Source organism: Lissotriton vulgaris, chromosome 2_1 (assembly GCF_964263255.1).
Source record: "Lissotriton vulgaris chromosome 2_1, aLisVul1.2, whole genome shotgun sequence".
NCBI classification, from domain to species: domain Eukaryota; kingdom Metazoa; phylum Chordata; class Amphibia; order Caudata; family Salamandridae; genus Lissotriton; species Lissotriton vulgaris.
The window spans coordinates 762878109-762902787 of record NC_141687.1 but is presented as its reverse complement, the minus strand read 5'-3'; the positions used below and the strand labels follow the sequence as shown (position 1 = coordinate 762902787).

The 24679-nt window shown below is 42.3% G+C and overlaps 1 protein-coding gene across 1 annotated transcript in view; it reads right to left on the bottom strand.

The window, feature by feature from the left end:
* The window catches only part of LOC147731114 (uncharacterized), a 247222-nt gene that overhangs the window by 82624 nt on the left and 139919 nt on the right, over positions 1–24679 (bottom strand). Inside the window, exons 18-21 of the mRNA XM_086956074.1 lie at positions 19698–19766; positions 14875–14946; positions 9946–10014; positions 846–917 (exon numbers count right to left, since the gene is read on the bottom strand). Of these exons, the coding sequence (XP_086812200.1) occupies positions 846–917; positions 9946–10014; positions 14875–14946; positions 19698–19766 (282 nt within the window). The remainder of the gene's footprint in view (positions 1–845; positions 918–9945; positions 10015–14874; positions 14947–19697; positions 19767–24679) is intronic.

Below are 24679 nucleotides of genomic sequence, written 5' to 3'. Positions count from 1 at the left end.
TAACGAAACTTGCTGGGGCCCCCCTGCAAAGTACATGGAGAGGCCCCCTTCCGGACTCACTCCGGAGTTCTCAAGCTAGTGTACTGTGGTGAGGGGGCCTCCCCGGCACTCGTGGGTTGCGGGGGCTTTTGTTACGCCACTGACCCTCATAGTAGGGCTCACTCCGATATTTGACTGTGGATGTGGCTAAATCCCTCAAAACTCCATATAGGTGGGGCTAAAGTCTCTAAATAGACAGTTAGATGCTATTCAGGTCAATGAGACACCAGCCCCTCTGAGAGTTTGAGAAATATCCCAATATCATTAAAAATTAAAATGCCTATATCAAATAGTGAACATTGGTAATGTACAGAAGTATGATAAGAGTAGAGTGGCACAGCAGACACATATCTTAACCCCTTCCATGCGGCCGCAATTCCCCTGGTGTGCTGTAAACAACACGAACAGGGGCGGGCCGTGACGAACCCCAGCCGTCATCAGCACACGAGCACCGTAGTGCATGACGGCTGGGGTTCGTCATCAGCATGGAAGGGGTTAATGGCTTTTACATAAAGAACAAATAGTAATGCTGTCAATGTATTATGTGTAAAGAGTCGCCCCAACACCAAGCACCTCCACTGAGTCCTTCAGGTTCATAATGAATTTACATGTCTTTCTTTTAAGGATACTGTACTACATTTCTCTCTGTAGAATAGAAAATTTTATAACTCATTTCACAAAGCATCCTTCAGATAACAGTATACATTACATTGTCTCCCTTCCAAGAGTAGGTAAATGCGATTATATTCAGTCTACATTGTCATGTGGGACCAGAAACCCATACACAAAATGAATTACAAAATTACCTTTGGCCCGGCTGGGCCAGATGATCCTGGGGGCCCTGGTAATCCACGGATTCCTCTTTGGCCCTGGTCACCCTGCAAGAGCAGAAGAGAAGAGTGTTAGGCTGCCTTCAGGGAAATATTTAACACACACTAGAGAAGAATGTATTCCAGATGGGCAAAAGACAGACAGATAAGGAAAACAAGCATTGCTAATGAAAATTGATTTGGCTTGTTGAGAAAAGGTCTTTACCATGCTATACTATATTGTCATCTCAACCCTATCTCAATCCCTCCAACATTTCATGCCTAGAACCTTATTTTATTTTACAGCGTCTTGACCCTCTTCGACATTTATGCAGGCAGTGCTGCAGACAGTGCAACACAATTTATTTACCCCAAATGAACAGTAGTAGGATTTTTGCACAGAGGTACTTCTACATGGTCCCACCTTAAAAGATTCGAATTCAAACTCACTTTGAATGTGCTGACATTTAATTTTAAAACCGAGCTATCCGAGGCATCAAAACATGAAGGCTGTGGTATCGTGATCATAAAAGCTAACTCAGTGGGTTAAGCGCCTGCTCCGTGGGGAAGTAGGTGGTCCTCACTTCTGTAACATGACTACGAGAGGAAATGCTTAGAGTTCAAGGAGTGGAGGAGGGTGTTTACCTGAGTGAGAGGGAGGATGCAGGCAGCCCCCAACAGGAGGGAGGGAGGAACTGCACAGAGCCTCACAGGAGTGAGATAATGTGCTGCAGGATGGGCATGGGGAGAGAGGGTGGCTGCAGCAGGAACACAGGAAGAGAAAGGAATTGCAGAGGACCAGCATTAGTGAGGAGTTGCTGCACACAAAGTGGGCGCTTACAGGAAGGTAGTGGGCCAACGAGGACATTCACAGTGAGAGAGGACCTGAAGGAGAGTTTACAAGAAGGAAGAAGTGCTGCTGAGGACTCTCATAATAAGGATAAGGGTTGTGTTAAATCCTCGCTTGAAGAGAAGTCACTGGAGGGGCTCACACTTCACAGATAGATCAGATTTAAGGATTTCCTCATGTGAGGTAGATAGGGATCTGTAGGGGCCCTCAGAGGAGGGCAACCAGTGAAGGAACTGCTGGTGGAAAGGCAAAATCCAACTGCAGCACCAAGTAGGGAAGAATCAGAGAGAGTATGGCGGCAGAGAATGCCAGATGTGCCACACAGTGGGTAGTGCCACGCGCCTGGCCTAGTACTCAGCGTTCAGCCAATGGTTGCTCCATGCACACTCTAAAGCGATGGCTGTGGGTCTTCCATGGCTCCAAGACCTTCCTTAATATGTTTGCCAAGTTCCGAGCGGTTAAGGGTGAATTTGAAAATTGAAGCATGAATCTGTCCAATTTACAGCAATGGACAATATGGAGCAATTTTTCGACAACACAACGATATCTGATAAATCAATCTTCTTTCTGCCAACATGTCAATTTCTTGAAAGAATGTATGCCAAACGTTTCACGTTGAATCAATTGTGTGCCCTAGGCCAAGGCGTAACAATGCAAATACATAAAGAGCTAGTTTTGGAATTTCAAACTGTAAAGGTAATATGAAGGTTCACTGTGCCAATACGAAGTATGTATGTATGCCAGACAAACCATCAGAAAATGCACAATTGTGTTGCTCTCATTTCCAGACTCACAAGTGTTTGTTACCAAGGTGGCTCGTGTCACTTGATTCAGCTTTGCTATCACCATTACACTGATATCTCATTTACACAAAGCCTCCTTGCAGGTAGATTCCCTATCCAGCGCATCCTTTCAGCTTGCAATGTGTTTGTGTGTTTATTTATTATGTAGTGGTCATTTCGTTGGTGCCTCAAACAACTCTGAAACCACATCATGTTAGTTCACCCTATCAACTGAAATATACTGAACTATACTCAGCGATATAGTCACATGATACAGACGGATACAGTCAAATATCCTTCGTTTTTGAGTCTCCCTTGAGAGCGCAGCTACTAGCAAGACATTTTGTTACCAATTCTTTCAAATATACATAGAGTGGGCTTTGGTGCTCCCTTAAGTAGTCTTTCTCTGTAACTGCATGCCATTTGTGTTTAGTGTGTCTCGGCATCTCATATGGCGTGCTTGCATAGTAATGCATGAGGCGTAGGTATAGAATATTGGGTACTGAGTATCAGGTTATAAGAATTTTAATATCAAAATATTGAGGAACAAAATACTGACAGGTGGACATATATAGGTAAGAATAGATGTTCGTACTTAAATCCAGATATACGTACCGTGACTATATATATATATATATATCAGGAACACTCCAAACTTCACATACAAGAAAGGCAATGACTCCGTGAAATTTTGAATTCCAAATAAGTTTTAATCACTTATTGGCTGCTTGACGCGTTTCGGCGGTAAGCACCCGCCTTGTTCACAACATCTCTGCAGTTTGTGGTTTAATTTATACCCCTGTGACACTCCATTACATCATGTGTGTTTCACTCTTGTTTCATGGTAGGAAACAGCTTGTATTACATTTCTGTCGCCTTGTTGCCTTGGTTACATTGGCAGCGCTCAGTTTTGGCAGACATAGAAAAGTTCCTAAGGCATGCACATTCCTGTGTAACGTCATCCTCCCTTTCACGTTTGCTCGTAACTATAGAAACCTCTCAGAAACACCAGCATAATGATTCCTTCATTTTTACAGCGCGCTTACCCAGTGCAGTGCGGTATTTTCAGTCTACGGCGGTGTGTTGTGCCGAGTAGGTAACCATGTTTGTATGACACATCTAGTTTGTTTTCCGGCATGTACGTTGAGACGGAGCATGTGTAGTTTGTCCGCGGCAGTGTATTCTCCCCATTTGGATAAGCCGTGTGTATATGACTCACGAAGTATGCAGAGGTTAGTGCGCTGGAACGGAGCATTTATGGCCTGCCGTTCGCTATGTGAGGGAAGCTAGTACAAAATGAAGTAACTGTGTGGTTCGTATCTGTGAGGTTGGTGGGTTTGTGTGAAAAAATGTGGGTCCCGTAGCCTGCGATCCCAGATTAGACATGCGGGGGACCTGGGTGTTATTTGCGTGCAGTCGGAATCCCCGAATGTGTGTATTGCACGGCCGTGGTTTTCGACAGTATTGTTAAAACTACCGCTTGTGCCTATATATATATTTATAGAGCGCAACACTCATCTCAAAAGATATTAAGGCGCTAGTAGCGAGTAGATTAGTTAGGCTGCTAGGGGGAGCGAACACAGATGAGTCTTAAAATTTAGGGAACAAATGGGTTTTTTGTTTTTTCCGGAATGATAGGATAGAAAGTTGGATGTGAGGTGTAGATCCAGAGACAGTTCGTTCCACTTCTTGGCTGCCAAATATGAGAAGGATCGCCCTCTAGTCCTGACTTTCTTGATACACTTTGTTCTGGCCAGCGCTTGATGTAATGACCGCAGGCTCCTTGAGGGAATTTTGTCCTGGAGTATTTTAGGGCCGCTTTTGTACAATGCTTTATGTGCATGACTGAGCAATTTAAATATTGCTAGTTGATGCATAGGTAACCAATGCAATTTCCACATGCACATTGAAGCTGAGCCCAGACTGCTTTTGTTGCAGACAAGTTTGGCAGCAGTGTTTTGGAGTACTTGTAGCCTCGTGGACAGGAGCTCGGTCATGCCCACAAATAATGCGTTGCCATAATCGAGCTGACTTATCAGCAGGGCCTGCGTGACTGATCTCCTGCAGTCCAGCGGAATCCAAGGGAATAGTCACGCTAGTAGTTTCAGCATCGCAAAACCTTTGCCACAAATGATCCGCACATGGTCCTTCATGGATAAGGTGTCATCGATAATGATACCCACGTTTCTTGCACATTGTTTGGGAGTTGGGGAAGTGCCAAGTGTTTGTTGCCACCACGTGGCATCCCAGGATAACCTGGCGCCTCCGAAAGCAAGATCTCGGATTTCCCCGCATTCAGCTTTAAGCAGTGTTCGTGCATCCATTGAGCCATCTCTGTCAGGCAGTTATATAGCTTGAGTTTAGTAACCTCAGGCCTTTCCTCCAAAGCTACTATCAGCAGCGTGTCATCAGCATAGGAGCATATGCCAATTCCCCACTTCCTACTGATTTTGGCCAAAGATGAGAATTAGGCATTGAATAGAGTGGGGCTATGCGATGCCCCCTGCGGGACACCGCAGCTAATGCTGCTGGAATGAGATTGAAATTGGTCCAGGCGAACTGATTGCTTTCGGTTGCTTAGGAATGAGCTAAACCATTTCAGAGGGTTGGAATTAATTCCTTTATCATAAAGGATTTCCAGCATTCTATTGTGTGAGACCGTGTCGAACGCTGCCGACAGGTCCAACAATATCAAGGCGACTGCTCCACCTTGATCAGTGCACAATCTAATGTTGTCCAGCACTGCCAGCAGCGTAGCCTCCATGATTTTGGTAGCCCTGGAGCCAGCCTGTGATGGATCCAGTAGATTGTTTGTTTCCAGGTAGTTTGATAGTTGCCTATTTACCAATCTCTCCAAAACTTTGGTGAGATAAGGAAGTTGGGGGATTGGGCGATAGTTCTCGGGGTTGAGAACATCTGATCCAGCCTTTTTCAGCAAGGGGATGACTATGGCCTGTTTCCAGTTATCAGGGAAGGTGGCAGTTTTAAGAGAGTTGTTAAACAGCTGGGTAACATATGGACAGAGGATGGAGGCAATCTGAGTGAAAATAAAGTGGGGGCAGGGATCTAGGGGGGAACCAGATTTCACTTCGCCCATTGCCTTTAAAACCTCAATTTCTGTAAGGGGAGTGAAATTGCTCATTTCTGATGGGGCTTCGAGGTGCGGGGTCTTAAACTTCCAACTAGTTATGTCGGTTTTTGTAGTGGGACTAAAGGTGGAGTAGATCTTAATAATTTTGTCCGAAAAGAAGTTGCTTATTTATTAGCAAGCTTCCACTGATGGAGGTAAAATTTGAGACATGCCAGCTGGTTTGCTAAGCTATTTAACTATTTTATATAGCTCTTTTGCTGCATTGCAGTTATCGTTAATTTGATGTGCGTATTAGGACTTTTTTGCATTTTTTATAGCGTGGTTGTAGGATATAAGTTCGGACTTATACCTTAGTCTATCTGAATCTTTTTTTGACAGTCTCCATTGATGTTCCAAATGTTGACACTTTCTTTTGAGTGATTTGAGTTGTGGTGTGTACCACTTCTCCGTAGATGGTCTTTGCAGTTGTTAGGTTTTAGTTTGGGGGTCAGTAGGTCCAATGTTGCACTAATTTCCATCTCAAGAATAGCTGCTCCCGTGCTTACAGGGAGATCGGCCAAGGCCTGCATATTCTGATGGGTAAAATGGGATATATATATATAGCTCCCAGTTTTGCCCAAAGCAATGCGCCCGCACTCCAACTCCGTCGTAAAGCACAACTTTTATTCAGGTATGGGGATGACTATGGCCTGTTTCCAGTTATCAGCGAAAGTGGCAGTTTTAAGAGAGTTGTTAAACAGCCGGGTAACATATGGACAGAGGATGGAGGCAATCTGAGTGAAAATAAAGTGGGGGCAGGGATGTAGGGGGGGAACCACATTTCACTTCGCCCATTGCCTTTAAAACCTCAATTTCTGTAAGAGGAGTGAAATTGCTCATTTCTGATGGGGCTTCCTGGTGCGGGGTCTTAAACTTCCAACTAGTTATGTCGGTTTTTGTACTGGGACTAAAGGTGGAGTAGATCTTAATAATTTTTTCCGAAAAGAAGTTGCTTATTTATTCGCAAGCTTCCACTGATGGCGGTAAAATTTGAGACATACCAGCTGGTTTGCTAAGCTATTTAACTATTTTATATAGCTCTTTTGCTGCATTGCAATTATCTTTAATTCAATGTGCATAATAGGTCTTTTTTGCGTTTTTTATAGCGTGGTTGTAGGATTTAAGTTCGGACTTATACCTTAGTTTATCTGAATCTTTTTTTGACAGTCTCCATTGATGTTCCAAATGTTGACTCTTTCTTTTGAGTGATTTGAGTTGTGGTGTGTACCACTTCTCCTTAGATGGTCTTTGCAGTTGCTTAGGTTTTAGTTTGGGGGCCAGTAGGTCCAATGTTGCACTAATTTCCATCTCAAGAATAGCTGCTCCCATGCTTACAGGGAGATCGGCCAAGGCCTGTATATTCTGATGGGTAAAATGGGATATATATATATATATATAGCTCCCAGTTTTGCCCAAAGCAATGAACCCACACTCCAACTCCGTCATAAAGCACAACTTTTATTCAGGTATGAAAAGCTGTTTGCCTGCAGATTTCATTAGCAGCTGTGTCATAGAGATATAGCCTGACGTGTTTCAAAGGTTTCCCCTTCTTCCTCAGATGCTCTCAAGCGCAGTGTGTGCTATTTCCGGTTTAGTCCCAATTTAATCGGTGCCAGATTCCACGCCCACCGATGGGTTGCTCAGCTGAGGAACTACGGGGCATTCTGGGCGCATAAACTGTGCTTTATGACGGAGTTGGAGTGCGGGCTCATTGCTTTGGGCAAAACTGGGAGCTTTGATATATATATAGCAAGGCGGAGGCTTCCGCCGAAACGCGTCTGTGCAGCATGTCGGATTAAATCTTTTCCTTGAGTTTAAATCACGGTGTCAGTGCCTCCTTTCATCCGAAGGTTTTGGATTGGTAATCAATATATATATATATATATATATTTATATATATATGTACGCATGTATATTTTAAACGTATTTAGATGTAGAGTTAATAGTACATTTTAACTTATGTATATGCACTTATTTTCTCGATATTTTGGCTTTCAATATTTTGATCAAAATATTCTTGGAACTTGATATTTAGTACACAATATTCCAGATTACAACCATGAAGGGCTATATTACATCTCTAAAAATATAATCAATCATCACTCATTACATTCTTTGTTTCATAGTTGCATTGTATACAAAAACAATCGTTTTTTTTTTGTATTCACCTAAGCATTCTTTTTAACTTTTTTTTTCTGTGCTGAAGACGTTTTTTTAATGTTTTAGTCAGGTCTCAAAATGCAAGCAAGATTTACTGGCTTTGCCAATGCTTGTTTATTTTGTGTCTATCTCCTTCTTTACCACGACCACGAAGCGGATGCTGTAAACGCATAATGTAAATGATTTATTATTGATTTTCAATTAACCTAGCAGCTCGAGCCACAGAAGTGTACCCTGATATCAAAAGGGATATAAGTGGCCGTCTCAGACAGTGCCGGGTCGCAGGTGTCTAAGCTAGCTCAGTTCAAAGAAAGAATATCTCTTTGGAACATGCTGGACAAATAAAGTGACCACATTTTTGGCTTGGCCAGTTCAATTGACAGCAGTAGAATCTATGATCATTATGTCCAGCATACGGAGGAATGTTCCACCTGAGCATGGCGAGCAAGTTGGATTTGTTGTTCTTCATCTACCTCTCCACCTCATGTGATGAGCTTTCCACAGAAAATACCTGCTAAGGTAATGGATGTCAATTTATTAATAATCATTAGCATCTCAGCTATCATGAGATACGGATCCGCCTTTAATTATTACGGTCACTAGAAACATTTTCGGTGGCTTTTAACTCAGCCAATAAACAACACAAAGGCTTTTTTCTTGCATGTGCCTATCCTTTGAGGAGCGGCTCCAGCAGGAATATAGCAACAACAAAAAATGGTCTTCATTTGCATTGTATGTAAAATTGCACTAGCCTTTTTCTTGTGTAAAATATTAGGGCAATTCACACCATATTCCACTCTGGAGAAACAGTCGTCTTCCTAGGTGCAACGTTTTCAGGATGAGACTATTCATAGAGGATGTGTCTGACTACAGCAAAATTATGCCTTTGTGAGTTACCTGAACATTTTACGTGTCCTTCTCCCACATCTCCGATCACCATTACTAGATTGTCCACAGTAGTATGAGCAATGTGCTGCCTTAAAAATATGTAAATTATGGCGATTCAAACGAATGAAGATTTATAAATTCTGGCCGCAAATCTGCCTTTTGCACACTTACACCACTCTTAGGTGGGAAGAATGTGTTGTCAAACTAAATGTATGTATACAATAGAGTACATTAAATAGAGTTCAAGGGGATTAGGAAAACAGCAGTCTATTATTTGAAAAGAAAATCTCCTCTGCATTATTGGCTAAAATGGTAGTGCCCTGCCCTGCTACAGTGACATAGGCAGGCCTTGGCAGTTATTCTGCTCCAACAAAAGATCAACACTCGTTCTAGCTTCCTTGGCGTATTGATGAAATATATGAACGACTTACAATGTTTTCCTGTGCTTAAATGAGTATTATTATTATTAAAATACTATTATTATTGTTGTTGTTTTGTTGTTATTGTTTTTATTATTATTGTCTTCATCATCATTTTGGAAATTAACTTTTCATTATGTGGTCCTATTGGTAACCCGTTGTGTGCTTCTGTCGGTCAACGGCCGTCGCGCGCACTACCTCCTTAGTGCTGCGCACGTCCGTTGGCCGACGCCACCCCACCCACTCATCAAAGGTGTCTCACCGCAGCGGAATTCCGCCGCGGTGAAAGGGTTAAAAATGATGGTGCACACATTAGTTGTATCATTATTATTATTATTATTATTGTGATAATGATTATTTATTTTTATCATCATCATTAACCCCTCCCCTGCTGGTGACGGAACCGCTCCGTCATCAGCCGCGGTCACGCTGTGCTGATGACGGAGCGGTTCCGTCACGGCCCGCTCAGCACTCCTGCGTGGCGCGGATTCCGTGCCTGCGCTGAGCGTTCCATTAAGCGGGCGGGGCCGTGACGGAACTGCTCCGTCATGAGCACAGCGCGACAGCGGCTGGTGACGGAGCGGTTCCGTCACCAGCATGGGCGCGCTGCGCACCCCCCCGCCCACTTAGCGCTGCGGCGGAATAGCCGCCGCAGCGAAGGGGTTAATATTATTACAAGACAACGAAGAAGAAAGAGATGAAGAAGAAAGATATCTATTACGTCTTGAGAGGATCCCCTGATTCTGTCCCTTTGAATTGACCATCGGGTTTCTGCTGCCGTCTGGCCTTTCTATAAAGTGCAACTGCTAGGTCTTGTCTGGCAACAAAGACTTTTATCATTATTATTATCATCATAAAAATGGCTTACCTTTTCCCCTTGTATTCCAATTCCTGGTGAACCTTCAGGGCCTCGGAAACCTGGGAGCCCGGGCTCTCCCTAAGAACAGAAGAGGAAAAAATAACTCTACATTTCTTGCAACACAGTATGTTGTTTAGGAAAAGTAGAATCACTCATGTCAAATGCAGTCCTACAAAGCCAACATGTTCACAGACATCTGGATATATCTTCCTTTGGTACGTCACCGTTTTCAGAATATCCGGCTGCCATTTTAAGTTCCTACTTGGCTTTTCCCTTGCTGTTACTTAAAGGAATGCACTAAATGTTTACTGCTGTAAGTGCAGTCACTGCGGATATTATTGTTTCCCTTTTCAGAGATTCTTCATGGACACGCACTAACACTCTTTGGGATAACTATGGATTCTGGGCATAATATAATCATCTGCAATGCTTTAGAGGAATACTCTCATTGATGACCCTTTTACTTACCATAAATCTTCATTAATCCAATCTGGAGTCCTCCTCGCCCCAGTCCTTTCTTGTGAGGTGACTCCACCTCTGACAGAGGCTCTAGCCACGCTATGATTCAGACTGCTTGAGGCTGTCTTCTACTTCCATTTCTAGAAAAAATGCTCCTCCCACCCACTGGTCTTCTTGTGAATTACCAACTACAAGATAAAGTGGACGTGTGTAATGGGTGGAAACAATGGATTTTGGACGGGGAGGAAGAGGACTCCAAAACGCGGTAATGACAATTAACAGTAAGTGCCGGGGTCATTACCCTCTCATCTCCTCATCTCAGTCAAGCACACCAACACATAAGATGCTAAAAACATGTCTATAAGACAACAATGACATCATTGCTGTTTTCAACACAGTAGCACTGAATGAACCTGCTGATAAATCCAATCCCTAATGCCTGTCGACCATGTTGCCTTCCTACAAATTTCATGAATGGATGCTCCACCTGCCTCTGTCCATGATGCATCTACCGTTGGTGTGGGCCTCCCCCGGATACCAGTAGGGGGAATCTTTCGAGCTGATGTGGCTGCCTGAGGTATAGCCTGATAAACCCATCTGCTTATAGTTTGTGTGGAAACCTTGCTACCTTTGTTGGCTGTACATACGAGCCAAACAGAAACGTTGACTTCTGAAAATCTTGGGTCCTGGCCAACTAGACAGATAATGTGCACTTCATATGTAATGTGGAAGGAACACCCTCCGCCTCAGAAGGAAAAATCAGTAGCACCACTTCCTGACTCAAATGAAAAGGGGAATGAACCTTTGGAACAACAGTAGGATTGAGCTTAAAGACCGCTCTATCTGGGAAGAAACTTAAATTGAGGAATGAAAACAATAGAGCCTCCAATCCACCTAACTGTATTGCTATGGTAATTGCAAACAAAAAAGAAATCTTAGCCGACAACCAAAGCAAAAGGGCATGTCTAAAGGTTCAAAAGGGGTAAGCTGTAAGCCCTTCGGGACTATGGTGAGATCCCATAAAGGAACCAGAGCAGAAACCAGCAGCTTCCTATATCTGAAACTCTTCAGGAGACATGAAAATAAGAGAGAATTCTGAGAAATTGTCATGAAAAAAGAGCTTTTATGGGCGCCTACTGAGAAGAAAGCATAGAAGGTGAGAGCCCCTATGCGAATCCATCCCTCAACAAATTCAGAATTAGAAAGCTATCTATGGATAGATGATCCAGATCTTAGTAGAACACCAATTTTGAAATGTACCCCAATGTTTCTTATAAGACTTCAGGGTTGAATGTTTGCAGGATGCTTCAATATCAAGGTCCACCAATCTAGACCGCCCCACTAACTCAAGATCTGCCCTCTCACATTCAAGGCTGCCAAATGGAGGTGTTGGGAATGCACTACTGGGAGAACTGGGAAATGGAGAGGAGATAAATGTATGGAGAGATTAACATATTGGCTTTTGGATAGATACATCAGAAGAAGTAACCAGGGCCAGCACAGCTAAAAGGGAGCAATCAGATTCACTCTCCTCCTCTCCTCCCAAATCTTCTAAAGTTCCTTCGATAGGAGGGGGAATTGGAGGGAAAGCATAAGGAATTCCCTGGGACCAAAGGACTGAGAGAGCATTGTTTGCCTGCACTTGAGGAGACCATGTCTCTGAGAAAAGTGCAGAAGCATCGCATAGTGTAGTGACGCAGAAAGATCCAACCAAGGAGTCCCGAACTTGGCACATATCCATGCAAACTCCCTGAGAAAAAGGTTGCATGTCAGCGAGGAAGGCATCTATCGGATGCAATGTCTCATTCTTTGTTCCACCCTGACCAGTCAGATAGCAACATGTGACTTGATTGCCAGTCCTTACTACAACTTTGTGATCTAGTAACTGGGGAGCAAATGCTGAAAGTACCTGCTACACTGCAGTCAATTCTCCCCAGTTTTAGGACTGACTTGCCTCCCATCTGGACTAGGGTCCCCTCCTTGAAAAGAGATTTCCACTCCATGCATGAAATCTGCTATACCTCCTCCCCTTCATTGGAATGCAGATCCAAATTGTGTTCCTTCTTGGCAGCCTTCCTGCTTTCCATTATGCTCAACAGGGACGAACGTGCACAAGCAGAATTCTTCCTGTTTTTAAATGCTACTGGGTGACAAAATCTCTCTCCTGCAAGATGCGACCCCACAAACACAATGCTGCCCTCCAATGCCTACTGTGTGAACATACTCAACAATCTGGGTGTCGAACTACCCCGAACAGAAGCGTGATCAAAGCTCCCAGCACATGGAAGGGGAGCACACTGCTGAGGGGTGCTAAGATATCTTTGGGCCCAGAGCCAAAGAGAATAGTAAGTAGTCACACCAAAACATGTCAATATGAAAAAATAAAGCATTGCTTGCCTCTGGCCCACGAGGACAAAAAAAATACAGGAAGACGGGCAGGAGGGGAGGAGCTTTTATTCTATTAATGGCAATGGAAGACAGTCTCAGGCTGTAGGTATCAAAGATCCCTAGCATGGCTAGAACATCTGTCGGAGGCAGAGTCACCTCACAAGTAAGGTCTGGGACGAGGAGGACGGACATGAGAGAGAAATGACCGTATTCATCCTATCGGGTCAATATGTATTGCTTTCATCCAGGTGTTCTATAAACAGTCAGCCTTTATAGTGTTTGAATAAAAGAATAAATAAGAAAAACATATTGGTGGACATTCTTTTTCTAAGAAGCTACAAGTAGAGATAATCTATGCAGTTGCACCAATTAATTATATCTTTATTTCGTTATGCTGTACTCAAAGGGAGACCAAAAACTTTGAGAGGCTGGCAGGACTTGGGCAGAGGCAGTCACATGCTAGATATTCCCCAACAATATTGACCTGACTCACAAAGAACAGGTTCTGACTCAAAACTAACTTAAGCTCGTAAATGCAGCAACATAGGCTTTCATAAGTTGCACAAAATGTTAAAAACGTAAGACACTGGTGTAAGTACCTCAATTAGGATGTGCTAACGTAGGAACCTGGTGTGCAACTTATGTATGCTTCCGTTTTATTTGAAGTTTCACTTTTAGGCATTAACAGGAGTTTGTCAGTGGAGTAGTTAGGAAAACTCCAAATGTGTTACACAAACTCCGCTTTAACCTTTTTGATCCGCGCAAACATTTTGAGTACATTTCCCACACATATCTACATTCATCGTTTACAACTGGGAGTACCAGGTGTAAATGCTGCCGAAAGTGTTTGAGGGAACACCAATTACTCCGAGGGACATTGTAGGGATAATATTTAAAGTTATAGAATAAATGATTTTCAAAGTTAATTTAAAAATGTGCAAGTTTCCATTGCTTACTTTACATGCATTTATGAAGTGTGCACACTGTGAAAATAGTCGTAGGAGTTTTTACTATATGTATCAAAAACTCGTTTTGCGATTCTCAACTAGCGATTTTTTGCGAATCACTATTTGAGAATCGCAAAATGCTATGTATGTAGGATTTGCAATACAGTTTGCAAATCCTACATATTCCTTAACTGCGAATCGCAAATTGCGATTCCCAATTAAGGAATACCTCCCCATTCATTCCTATGGGCCTAGGCCCATAGGAATGACTGGAAAGACATTCTCAATTTGCGATTAGCAATTAGCGAATCGCAAATTGAGAATGCAATTTCAAGGGTGCTGGGGTGTCAAAAGGACACCCTGTTGCACCCCTGAAATAAGCATGGGTGCACATGTGGCGCACATACATGCCCTAAGGGCATGTATGTGCTTCACATTGCACTTTGAAAAATGCAAAAAAGTGAATTTTTCAAAGAAATCGCAAATTACCACCAACTTGAAGTTGGTGGTAATTTGCGATTCCTTAAGGTCAAATTGCACTTTTTTTGGTGCTTCTTACATTGCATTTGAAGAATCGCAAAATTTGTGATTCCTTAAATGCAATTGCAAAATAAGGAATCGCAAATTTTGTGATTCCTTATTTCGGCGTTTGCGAATGCAATTTTGCTTGATACATATGGCCCTGAGTTAAGTCCAACTAATTAGCACTGTTTCTGAAGACATCTGTAAATTAGGCTTGTTAAAGAAGGAAAGTATGGCGAAAGCTTCTAACAGGCATAACTTAAGAACAGATGGTGGTGTTCTTTAATAGAGTTGTTAATTACACCTTTATCTGTGACACTGCTCACATGACAGTGCTTTATTTTTCATTATTGTAAAGATAAGGCAGAAGGTTGCTGCTTGCGGAGGCCTGAAGGACTAAACATTTTTGATGAATTTGCCTTTTCTCATAAAATGGAACATTAAAATCAGGGTACAGTGCCTGCAGATAAGGTATGCAAGGGTGGGCAGAAAATCTCTTAATATTTACCCTTCATACACTACTCCTCTCACAGAATTTGAAGTTGTTGACAGAATCCCCACCTGTACATTTGGATAATTCAATTTAATTTTAGGCTGGAATTTAATTGAGCTATTAAAAAACCTTTTGTCCTGGGGCTCCATCTTCTCCAGGGAGACCAGGAAGGCCGGCCAGTCCCGCAGCACCAGGTTCACCCTAAAAAAAAGAAAAAACATAAAGAAAGATGTTTTTGTAACTCAATAGTGTCATTCTTTTCAATTGAAGACAATTGTTTGCATCTAGAGGAGACTATGGGGTACATTTAAAAAGCAGCATCAACTAAAAGTTATTTGCACTGGAACAGATGTAGCTTGAGAAAAATGTATACAGCAAGGTCGATTTTAATTTTGCATCTGCAAATCTGCAGATTTGTAATAAAGGGATGGGTTAGTTCATCTGATTTGTCCAATGGCAGCATATTTCTTAATCACACACTGAAGCATTATTGTTGGATCTTTGTGATAATGAACAACATAAAAATGAATAAATAAATTCATGAAGAAGGGATCATGAAGAACCCATAATTAAAGAAGATGCATATTGGGAAGAGGATGTGGCCTTGTGCCTCGAGCAGTCGACCTTGAAGCTGGGGAACTGGGCTCAAGTCTCGACAGGGACGCTCAACATCCTGTGATTCTGGGCAAATCACTTGATCTAACTATGCCCAAAAAAATGAATGTGTCCATCTGTAACACAACTGGTGCTCTATGAAGTGCTCTTATACCTTTGCGTCGAGTTTGTGCAATATAAAACTCCAGAATTAAAATAAAACATAGAATTTATAGCTAGACCAGAATGAAGAAAATTCTTGCTAACAACTTTAACCCTAAATCTAACACTAATATTTAACCCTCCCTAAATTCTAACCCTAATATTGCCATCAGCCTAAAAGTTATGTCTATGAAAGGCATAAACTCTAACATAACAAGAATCCTTCAGAGCTATAACCATAATCCTACTCCTAGCTGGGTCCTAATGGTTTCTTCATAATGTTTTCTTCATTTTCACACTATGGGCCCCATTAGGATGGTGGGCGGATCGCCCCTGCCAGGCCGGCGGTAGACAACGCAGGCCTGGCGGGGGCGATCTGTCCGCCATCCATGCCGGAATGACCCTCCCGCCATATTATCATGGCTGGGGGATACGCGGTGGACGGAAAGGCCGTCCGCCGCTTTTCCGCCCCGGTCGCCTTGCGACCGGGCAGAAAAGGGTTCTATATGCGGTGGACGGAAAGGCCGTCCGCCGCTTTTCCGCCCCGGTCGCCTTGCGACCGGGCAGAAAAGAGTTCTATATGGTGGTGGTGTCTACACCTCCAGCCATATTACAATGGGCATTTTCCAATGCCTTTCCGTGGCGCAAAGGCATGCTGAGTCTGCTTTGGGGGCACGTTGCAGGCACTCAGGGACTCCGGGGGGGTAGGGGATGCACATGGGGGGTACCTATGGTACCACCCAGCAGATCCATGCACAACATGGCAGGCACCGCGTGGTGCCTGCCATGTTGTGTATGGAAGTACACAGCATGCCTTCCTGGTATTGTGGCGGGCGGAGCTGAGTGCACCGCCCGCCACAATGTCAGGAATGCTGGATGCGCCCGCCACTGTGGCGGGCGCATCCTAATTTCCCCCACGGGACCCCCGCCCTTATGGCTGGCGGTCCCTTTCTACAATGGGCCCCTATGTCTTTGTCATTAGTCACTGCGTACTACCACATGCAGCTTTTATCATTTCTGTCTACTAAATTTGCAAAAGTGTAAAGTCCCCAGGAGATGAGGATCTCCTGACCTCTGTCTAATGTCAATCCCATCTGTAGAGCTCCATTTATGGTTTGCCTTAGCATTGCCACATAGCACCTATTTCTATTTTTGATTAGAAACGGGTGATAAATACATTTAACTTGCTATGCAAATAAACAAAACAAGTAAATTAAATTTCTTGTTTTTGCTCCTAGATTGTCCAATAAACTCCGATTTTGATGGAAGATGTCTTACTGTTCCCCAGAATGACCCTACCCCAAGACGAATGGAATAAGATGTAGAACTGACATGGTGTCGCATTCATTCATGTAAGTGGGATAGCTCCTGTTTTCGTCTTAGCTCACCCATTATCAGCTATGGTTGCTTACACATTAAGTTGTATCCTTCCAATGTATATGAACTAGACTAGCAATCTAGTGACAGAATGATCTGCTCAGAATCAATATGTGTGCTGCTGGTTGCCCCCATGTCCTTCTGCCCACTTGGACACCCACGCTTGCTGCCAGGCACTCCACACCCTCTAATTGATTTTGGGTGATTGTCAGCCGCCCACCCTGGTTCCCTGCATCTGAGTGCTTTCTCCAGTCTCTGTTGGACATTTGGGAGAGAGTTGTGGCTCCGAGAAGGGTCCCCTTGCATAGGGTTACACGCCCTTCATTTGCAGTTTTCCCTCCGCCAACAGATGATTGCACACACATCACAGGGAGCCTGCAAAACATGAACTGAAAACACACCCCAACCACCATGAGTGCTCCCCCCAACACTGTGGATTGAATGCAGCCCTCCTGCAGCTTCAGTAAGAACATGTTTTTTGGTTAGGTGCAGACTTTCACCAGATAAAAGCGGCCGTTTGTTTTCTTCTGCAATCATTCAGTCTATGGAAGGGCTTATAAAATGAGTTTGTTCGAGCGTTTACCCAATATGATCTGGTGGAATCAGTAAAGCAGCCTAGGTGCAGCTACACGGAATGATGCAAATGTCTTTTTTTAAAAATGTTTTACAAATAATTATTATTATTTTAATTCCAAATCTACCCTAATTGTTGACGAAATAGCTGCATGTGTAGCTTGAAATAAGTAAGCTTTTTTTGGCTATAATTTTCAACACTACAGTCTTCCTCAGGGCAGTGCGGCTGGAACACAGGCACATGAGGGTGATGTGGCAACACGCCGTGAAAGGACAGCCAGGCCCTCCACCCAGGGCACAGTATGCACCGGGTGCTCTCCACACCAAGGTGAACATATCTGGGTGAGTTATACACATTCGGGGGTTGAGGGAGTGGGGAAAAAAAGCAGATTTTGTTGTTGTTCTGAGGTGTGATGGAAACAGGGATTTTTAAAAGGATCACGACAAGAGAAGCTGGCAGGAATCCTGGTTTGGGGTGGCTTCATTTTCAATTACTGCTCTATGCAGTTTTGTATACAAACCTTTGTTTGGGTGGATGCTTCTCATTGCAGAGTGGTCTCCAACCTGGAGAAGCCACAATACATGCACAAAGAGGTGTGCTCTATCTGCACCAGGGTATGACAGCTACTAAGACCCTGATCAGGAAAGAGAGAAAATGCTGGTCTCACCTAAAAGACCCGTCTCACTCTGAACAACAGACTGCAGCCCCCTTCACTAACACCATCTACCAAGTGGTAGCACTACAGGAAGGACCTAATCCAAATTCTATATGAGCCTTGTTTCCTTTGTCCTCACTTCACTGTAGGGTCTCCTCCCTCCTGCATTCTGACATGCTTCCACTGTCTGGGAAAACAATTTCACCCCCAGCTTGTGCACAGACACAATCCCATGGCATCCAAAATTGAACCCAAAGGCCTTTATTACTCTACTTTGCTTATACATATACTACATGTACTACACTTGAAAAGATTTAAATGTCAAAACAGGACACACATTTTGATTCCGCATTGGCGAGACGCTAAGCTAGTGCCAAATAATTCATTTTTAGTGAGTTAGTTAAAAAAACGTCCATTCACAAAATAGTGAGTGAGGATTGCTAAATGAGTCAGTTCCTTTTTCTGCGCCAACTCCCCTTGTACAGCATACATACCCTGTACTAAGGTTAGGATACTCCAGACTATGTTTTAAAGTGCTGTCCTCGACTTGGGACACAACAGGCTAGGGGTCTTAGTATGTAAATGATGTGTACGCGTAGAATCACATGTTTAAGCTGTTTGTCCTGGATATAGAGCACTAGGTATATTGTTTCTTTTTACAGTTTACGTTCTCTGATTGATTGCTAACACAGAACTCCTAAATTCTGCATGGAAAATTTACTTTGACTAACTCCCATTTGATTCACTCCTTTCTTCAGAGTGACCCTCTTCTTACCTTCCATTCTGTGTGACCCTCGTCTTATCATCCATTCTGTGAATACCTTCTGTTTCTGGGAATAGCCTCCTCTCAGTCTCATGCCTGTCTGCTTCAATCCTTCTTATTGAAAATTCTACAATTGGCTGATACCTCAGTTCATAGATCACAGCCTCTCTTCTTTAAAACCCTATGCCTGTAATCTAAAATTACCTAATCTCCTCCAGCCCATCTATCTCACCAACCATTCACCTGAAACCATGTAGCCACCACTAATGGCTACATCTATCTGGTATTAATATATCGCAAAGTAACTGGACTTTTTTAGAGCCCATTAATAATCGCAATAACCAACAATAACCACTAGATCAGCCACTAATCTTGGGTTTCGCAATAGTGTGCTACTCGCCACAAATCGCTCCTATGCCTCATCAGGGGTGGAACGCACTATATAAATCCAATTACAATCACTATTTTGAGGTGAACCTTCAAGTGTGGCTCTTAGTTGTCAAACGTGGGAGTTCTTGCATGCTTCCTACATAGCTGCTGGTTGAAGTGTATATAGGAACTGCTGGGTGAAGTATGTATGGGGAATGAAAGAGTTGAAACCCTATATTCAGAATGATAATACACAACCTTGAGTTCAAGTACCAGAAAGTGCCTGTCCATTCCATATTTTGTGACTCGTTTGTGCTTATTTTTATGGGGCTGTGTGTGTTGTGTTTGTTTATACTCCGACCGCCAATCACTTTCAAAATCCATCTTTATATCACTGTATAAACTACTTAGGGGGTGCTGTAGCGGAGGACGAAAGACTGCCTTGCGGTATACTGTACCTTTGCACCAGGATCCCCAATTCCTCTTTCTCCTGGAGCACCACCTTCTCCTGGTAAACCTTGCTCACCCTAGAGAAGACAAAATGACAAATCATATTCAAACCAGGATGCTTCATGCTGGCGCTGGAATTTTATCTAACAGTTTTAACAACAACAGAGTGGAAAAGGTAAACTTTTTAAAGTGTGTGATTTCATTTGAATGATTATTTTTTATGGGAAAGTATTTGCTCACCTACAAATTGTGCTCACAAATATGCTGACATTCACTAACCACACTGGTAGGTTAATATCAACAGATGCACATTCTCAAATGTGCAAATAACATTTTTGTTTTCTGCAAAGGGGCTGGAAAGTGGGTATATTTTGTATTCAGTAATGAGCGTGCACCAGTTATGTGTATGTACCTGTGCCATCTGCATATTGATGCAAGTAAAGTGGGCAACTGTATAGAACTCCTGAGCAGTGTGTGGTTGGCAGCCCTAATTCAGAACCGTGCATAGGGCCAGCATGGGCTCAGTGCGCTTCAAGGCCCTTTCGATGAAGGCCAAAAGTCAGCTGTCATCGACAAGGCACTCTTCTTGTGCAAACAACATATTCATCTCCCAATAAAAGCATGTGACGTATATGAACCAGAGGTATGCTTTTTGCTAGACTCTGACAAAATGCTCATGTGCAGTTGTGTGCAACAGCAGTATTCAGTGCCCTTATTAACTCTTAGTTCTTTCAGACTGACAGCGATAATCCCCAGGTCACCTTGTTCTCTAAACTATTGCTTGGGATGGGTGTCTTGGAAGAATTGGAAGGGGATTTGGCAAGTGAGATCAATTGCTTATTGATTTTAACTGGATGCCAATGTGCACAATAGTTGTACTATTCTAGGGCCTCATTACAAGTTTATTTGAAAATCCGTACCATAAGCAAACCACTGTTTGCGCGGGGTGGGAAATCCAAGTTGTGCAGAGTTTAACTGTCTAGTGTGATAAGCTCTACGTTCCCTGATTATTTTCAGCAGGTCAAACCTGCATGAATTTAATAGACGGGAAGCCATCTTACCTCTCAAACAAGTTCACATCACACAGGCAGCGCAGATATCTAAGCTCAGCTTCCCAAAATGAACTCTAAGTCCACTCAGCAAGATCCAAAAACTTTGGGAGTAGAAGATTATCCATACAAGACTCCTCACTCTGGATCCCTCTCCCTCCACCCACCTGCATTGAAACTGATGTCACCCAAGTTGCATCGGCCAGGTATGCTTTATTGAACACCCAGCGTTTTTTGAGGAAAGCACTAGTGCGGTAAAACGCTGGGTGTTCAATAAAGCATACCTGGCCGATGCAACTTGGGTGACCCTATTGAAAAATGAAATAAAGAATTTTATTGATCGAAATTTGGGAACTGCTCCTATTCATATGTTATGGGACTCACTTAAGGCATTTATCCGGGGGATTGCTATTGGAAGGGATGCGCGGGAATCAGCGGCGTTCAGGGACACAAAGAATCTATTACAGAAGAATATTCAGGATTTGGTAGAACAAATGTATCAGAATCCATCTACTAGGTTGATTAACCAATTAAACGCTGCAAAACATGAACTGAGCTTACATTATTTTGAGAGAAGTGAGGAAATTTTCTGCAGGCAAGCCCAAAAAACATACGAACACAGTAATTTTACGGGCACATTCTTGGCATGGCAGGTTGAAGAACAAGCGGCAGCTAATCTAATTCACTCTCTTAAATCTCCAATAAATGATTCTGATACCTCTGACGCAGCAGAGATAGGTCAGATTATGCTGTCTCATTACGAGAAAATCTACACTTCACATCATATCACGGATCAAAACAGATTAAACAATTTCTTAAATAAGTATAATCTTCCTACTCTATCTAGGACGGAGCAAGCAGCAATGGCATCTTCATTTTCGGAAGATGAACTAGAAGCTGTAGTTAAATCTCTACCACAGGGTAAGGCTTGTGGACCAGACGGTTTCCCTGAAGAATTCTTTGTAACATTTTTCTCCTCCCTATCTAATCTTTTACTTTTATTATCCAATTTTATGCTGGAAGGTGGTTCAATTCCATCATCATTCTATGACGGGACTGTGGTTAGCTTTTTGAAAAAAGGAAAGGAAGCAAATGATCCTAACTCATATAGACCCATAACTTTGCTTAATTCGGACTATAAAATCATCACTAAATTACTTTCAATACGCTTCAACAGTATTTCTCCGCATCTGATTCATTCAGATCAAAATGATTTTATTGCAGGTCGTCAACTCATCACTAACACTCACTATTAGGTTGAGGCCTTAGATTACTTTGAAACACGTAAGGTGCTGGCTTTAGTTTTTTTAGTTTTTAGTTTTAGATGCAGAAAAGGCTTTTGATTTGGTGGTTTGGAATACACTTTTTTTTATTCTACAATTTTTTGGAATCCCCTCACAAATTATTACCTTAGTTAAAAATTTGTAACAAGGTGCAAAAGCCCATGTGCACATTAATAAATCCATGGTGGGCTCAATTTCAGTGCAAAGAGGGACAAGACAGGGATGCCCAATGTCCCCGGTTCTCTTTGCCTTCTTTATAGAACCATTGGCACTGGCAATCCGGAATTCTACAGATATTCTACCACCTATATTATCTATGGATAAAATCAAGTTATATGCAGATGATATTATACTTCTCCTTAAACCGGAGATGCATTCGCAAACACGGGCTCTTTCTGTTTTTGCAGAATTTGAAGCATTAGGATGGTATCGAATCAATAGGAGGAAAACCGAGATCTTGATTTGTAGTGGTATTACTCCCGAATTACACCCAGATTTTCAAAACTGCATTAACAATAGACCCAAAAGATATTTGGGGGTCTATTTTACGCCATCCGTGAGTGATTTGTATTTTCTGAATTTTGAACCCTTAATAAAAAAAGTTCGGGATCTGTTCTCACGCTGGAATACCTTACCCCTGTCTATTTTAGGCCGGGTGGCATTAATTAAGATGTCGGTTCTCCCCCTATTTAACATTTTGTTTTCCACCATCCCATGCTCATTACCGGGATCCTTCTTTTCAAGAATGGAATCTATGTTTTCAGCTTTTGTCTGGGCTAAAAGGACAACTCAAATTGCCATAAATACTCTATATGCAGAAAAAGAACAAGGAGGTCTCGGTCTCCCAAACCTTAGAGACTATTACTTTGCGTACTTTGTACAGTATCTCTCAAGATTCAAACATTTAATGTTACGTCAAGGACTGTTTATAAATTTTTTTTATGAAACAATATGTAAAGAAGTTAAAATCTCTTCTCCATTATCCATACCCAAATCCCCCAAACTAGCCAGATACAAGGTATTAAATTGTTTTTTTTTTAAACGAGACGCCATGTTGAAGAGATACTCACTTTCTCTCTTCAGTTTAAAGACTCCATTTAGTGATGCTATCACTGGTTTTGGTATAAAAATGGGGCCAGAAAGTATAAAAAATTGGGTCAGACTGGGGTTTACATCACTACTAAATTTTGTGAAAAATTATGCTTGGTTAACTCTTAACAAGATGCTTTCTCTAATAGGGGGACATTTTCTTCTTAGGGGTTCATATAATCTTTTATATAAAGTTTTTGTTCAAAATGACCTAGATCGGATTAGTCGAGCCTCAGAATTATCTAATGACATCTTTTGGTCTTCACTATGTATGAAACCAGGAAAATGGAGAAGAAGACTACCACAGAGTAGAGAGGAGGATCTGAGCACTAAAGCAACTAAAAAATGGCAAAAATTTGAAAGTCTCAACTTAACAGCCAATATGTGGAAAATTTTAAATAAGTTTAATTTCTCGGTATTGCGAGGCGCTAATTGGAGGCACATGTTGTTTTTTAGTAAATGGCTGCTATATTATACCCCGGCTGCACTGGCTAGAATGTTTAGCAATACATCTTCTACTTGTTTTAGGTGTTCCAGTGCAGATTTGGCTAATTGGTCTCACATAGTAGCCTTATGCCCCAGAATTGTGGCCTTCTGGGAGGGCATCTTTTCTTTGCTTTCACTTCATTTGCACTGCACGATTGTTAATTATGAAAAACTGATTATATTTGGTATTGATCCAGAGCTTAATATGGCTGAGCCGCTGGCAAAACTGATATATATTATAATAGAGGTTGCTAGATCACTGATTCTCAAGTATTGGAAATCAGATATTTTACCATCTTTGGATGAATGGTATGAGAAAATGAAGAGAGTAAGGAAATGTGAATTTATATATGCACAAAGGATTGGGGGATTGCGTAAATTTGCAAAAATATGGGGGACGTTTTTAGATTAAATATCTGTGTTTATTTTTGGAGGGGTGGAAAAGAGAAAGGAGAAGGGGAGAAGAGCGAGATGATGCAATATTTCATTATTTGTTCTTCAGCATATCATTGTGTATTTGCTCTGATTTCTTTTTTTGTTGTATAATTGAATTGTCAAGATCTGAATAAAAACATTTAAAAAAAAAGAAAGAAACTGATGTCTTGAAACACATGAAAGCCCTGAAGATGCATTTGTTTCACCAAGCCGTAGGGGCCTTTCAAAGAGCACTACCTTGGCCCGATGGTAAGCCTGAAAACTTCTAGCTCAGATGATGTGATGATTCTACTTTAGACCTTGTATAATCCCTCTCTTCTTCCCCACAAAATAGGTTACATTTTTCACTCATAATGGTTACAGTCCCAAGACCCTAAAAGCCATTGCCTACATCCCTTTTCCAGTCTACTGTACTATGCTCGGCCAGTAAGCTGACATTTGCCAAAGACAATGTGATTTAGGTGGATACTACTTGCATGCAATAATACTAATGTTTAGCTGTATTTCCAAGGCCGTGTTACGCTGTTTATCCATTTGAGGTACATATTATTCGTATTCTTCACGCATCGTCATGGTTTGATATTTATAGTGCCTTAAAACATATTCAAGGTCCCTATAGAGTCTTGGTTGCAGCTGCGCTCTCGCTGT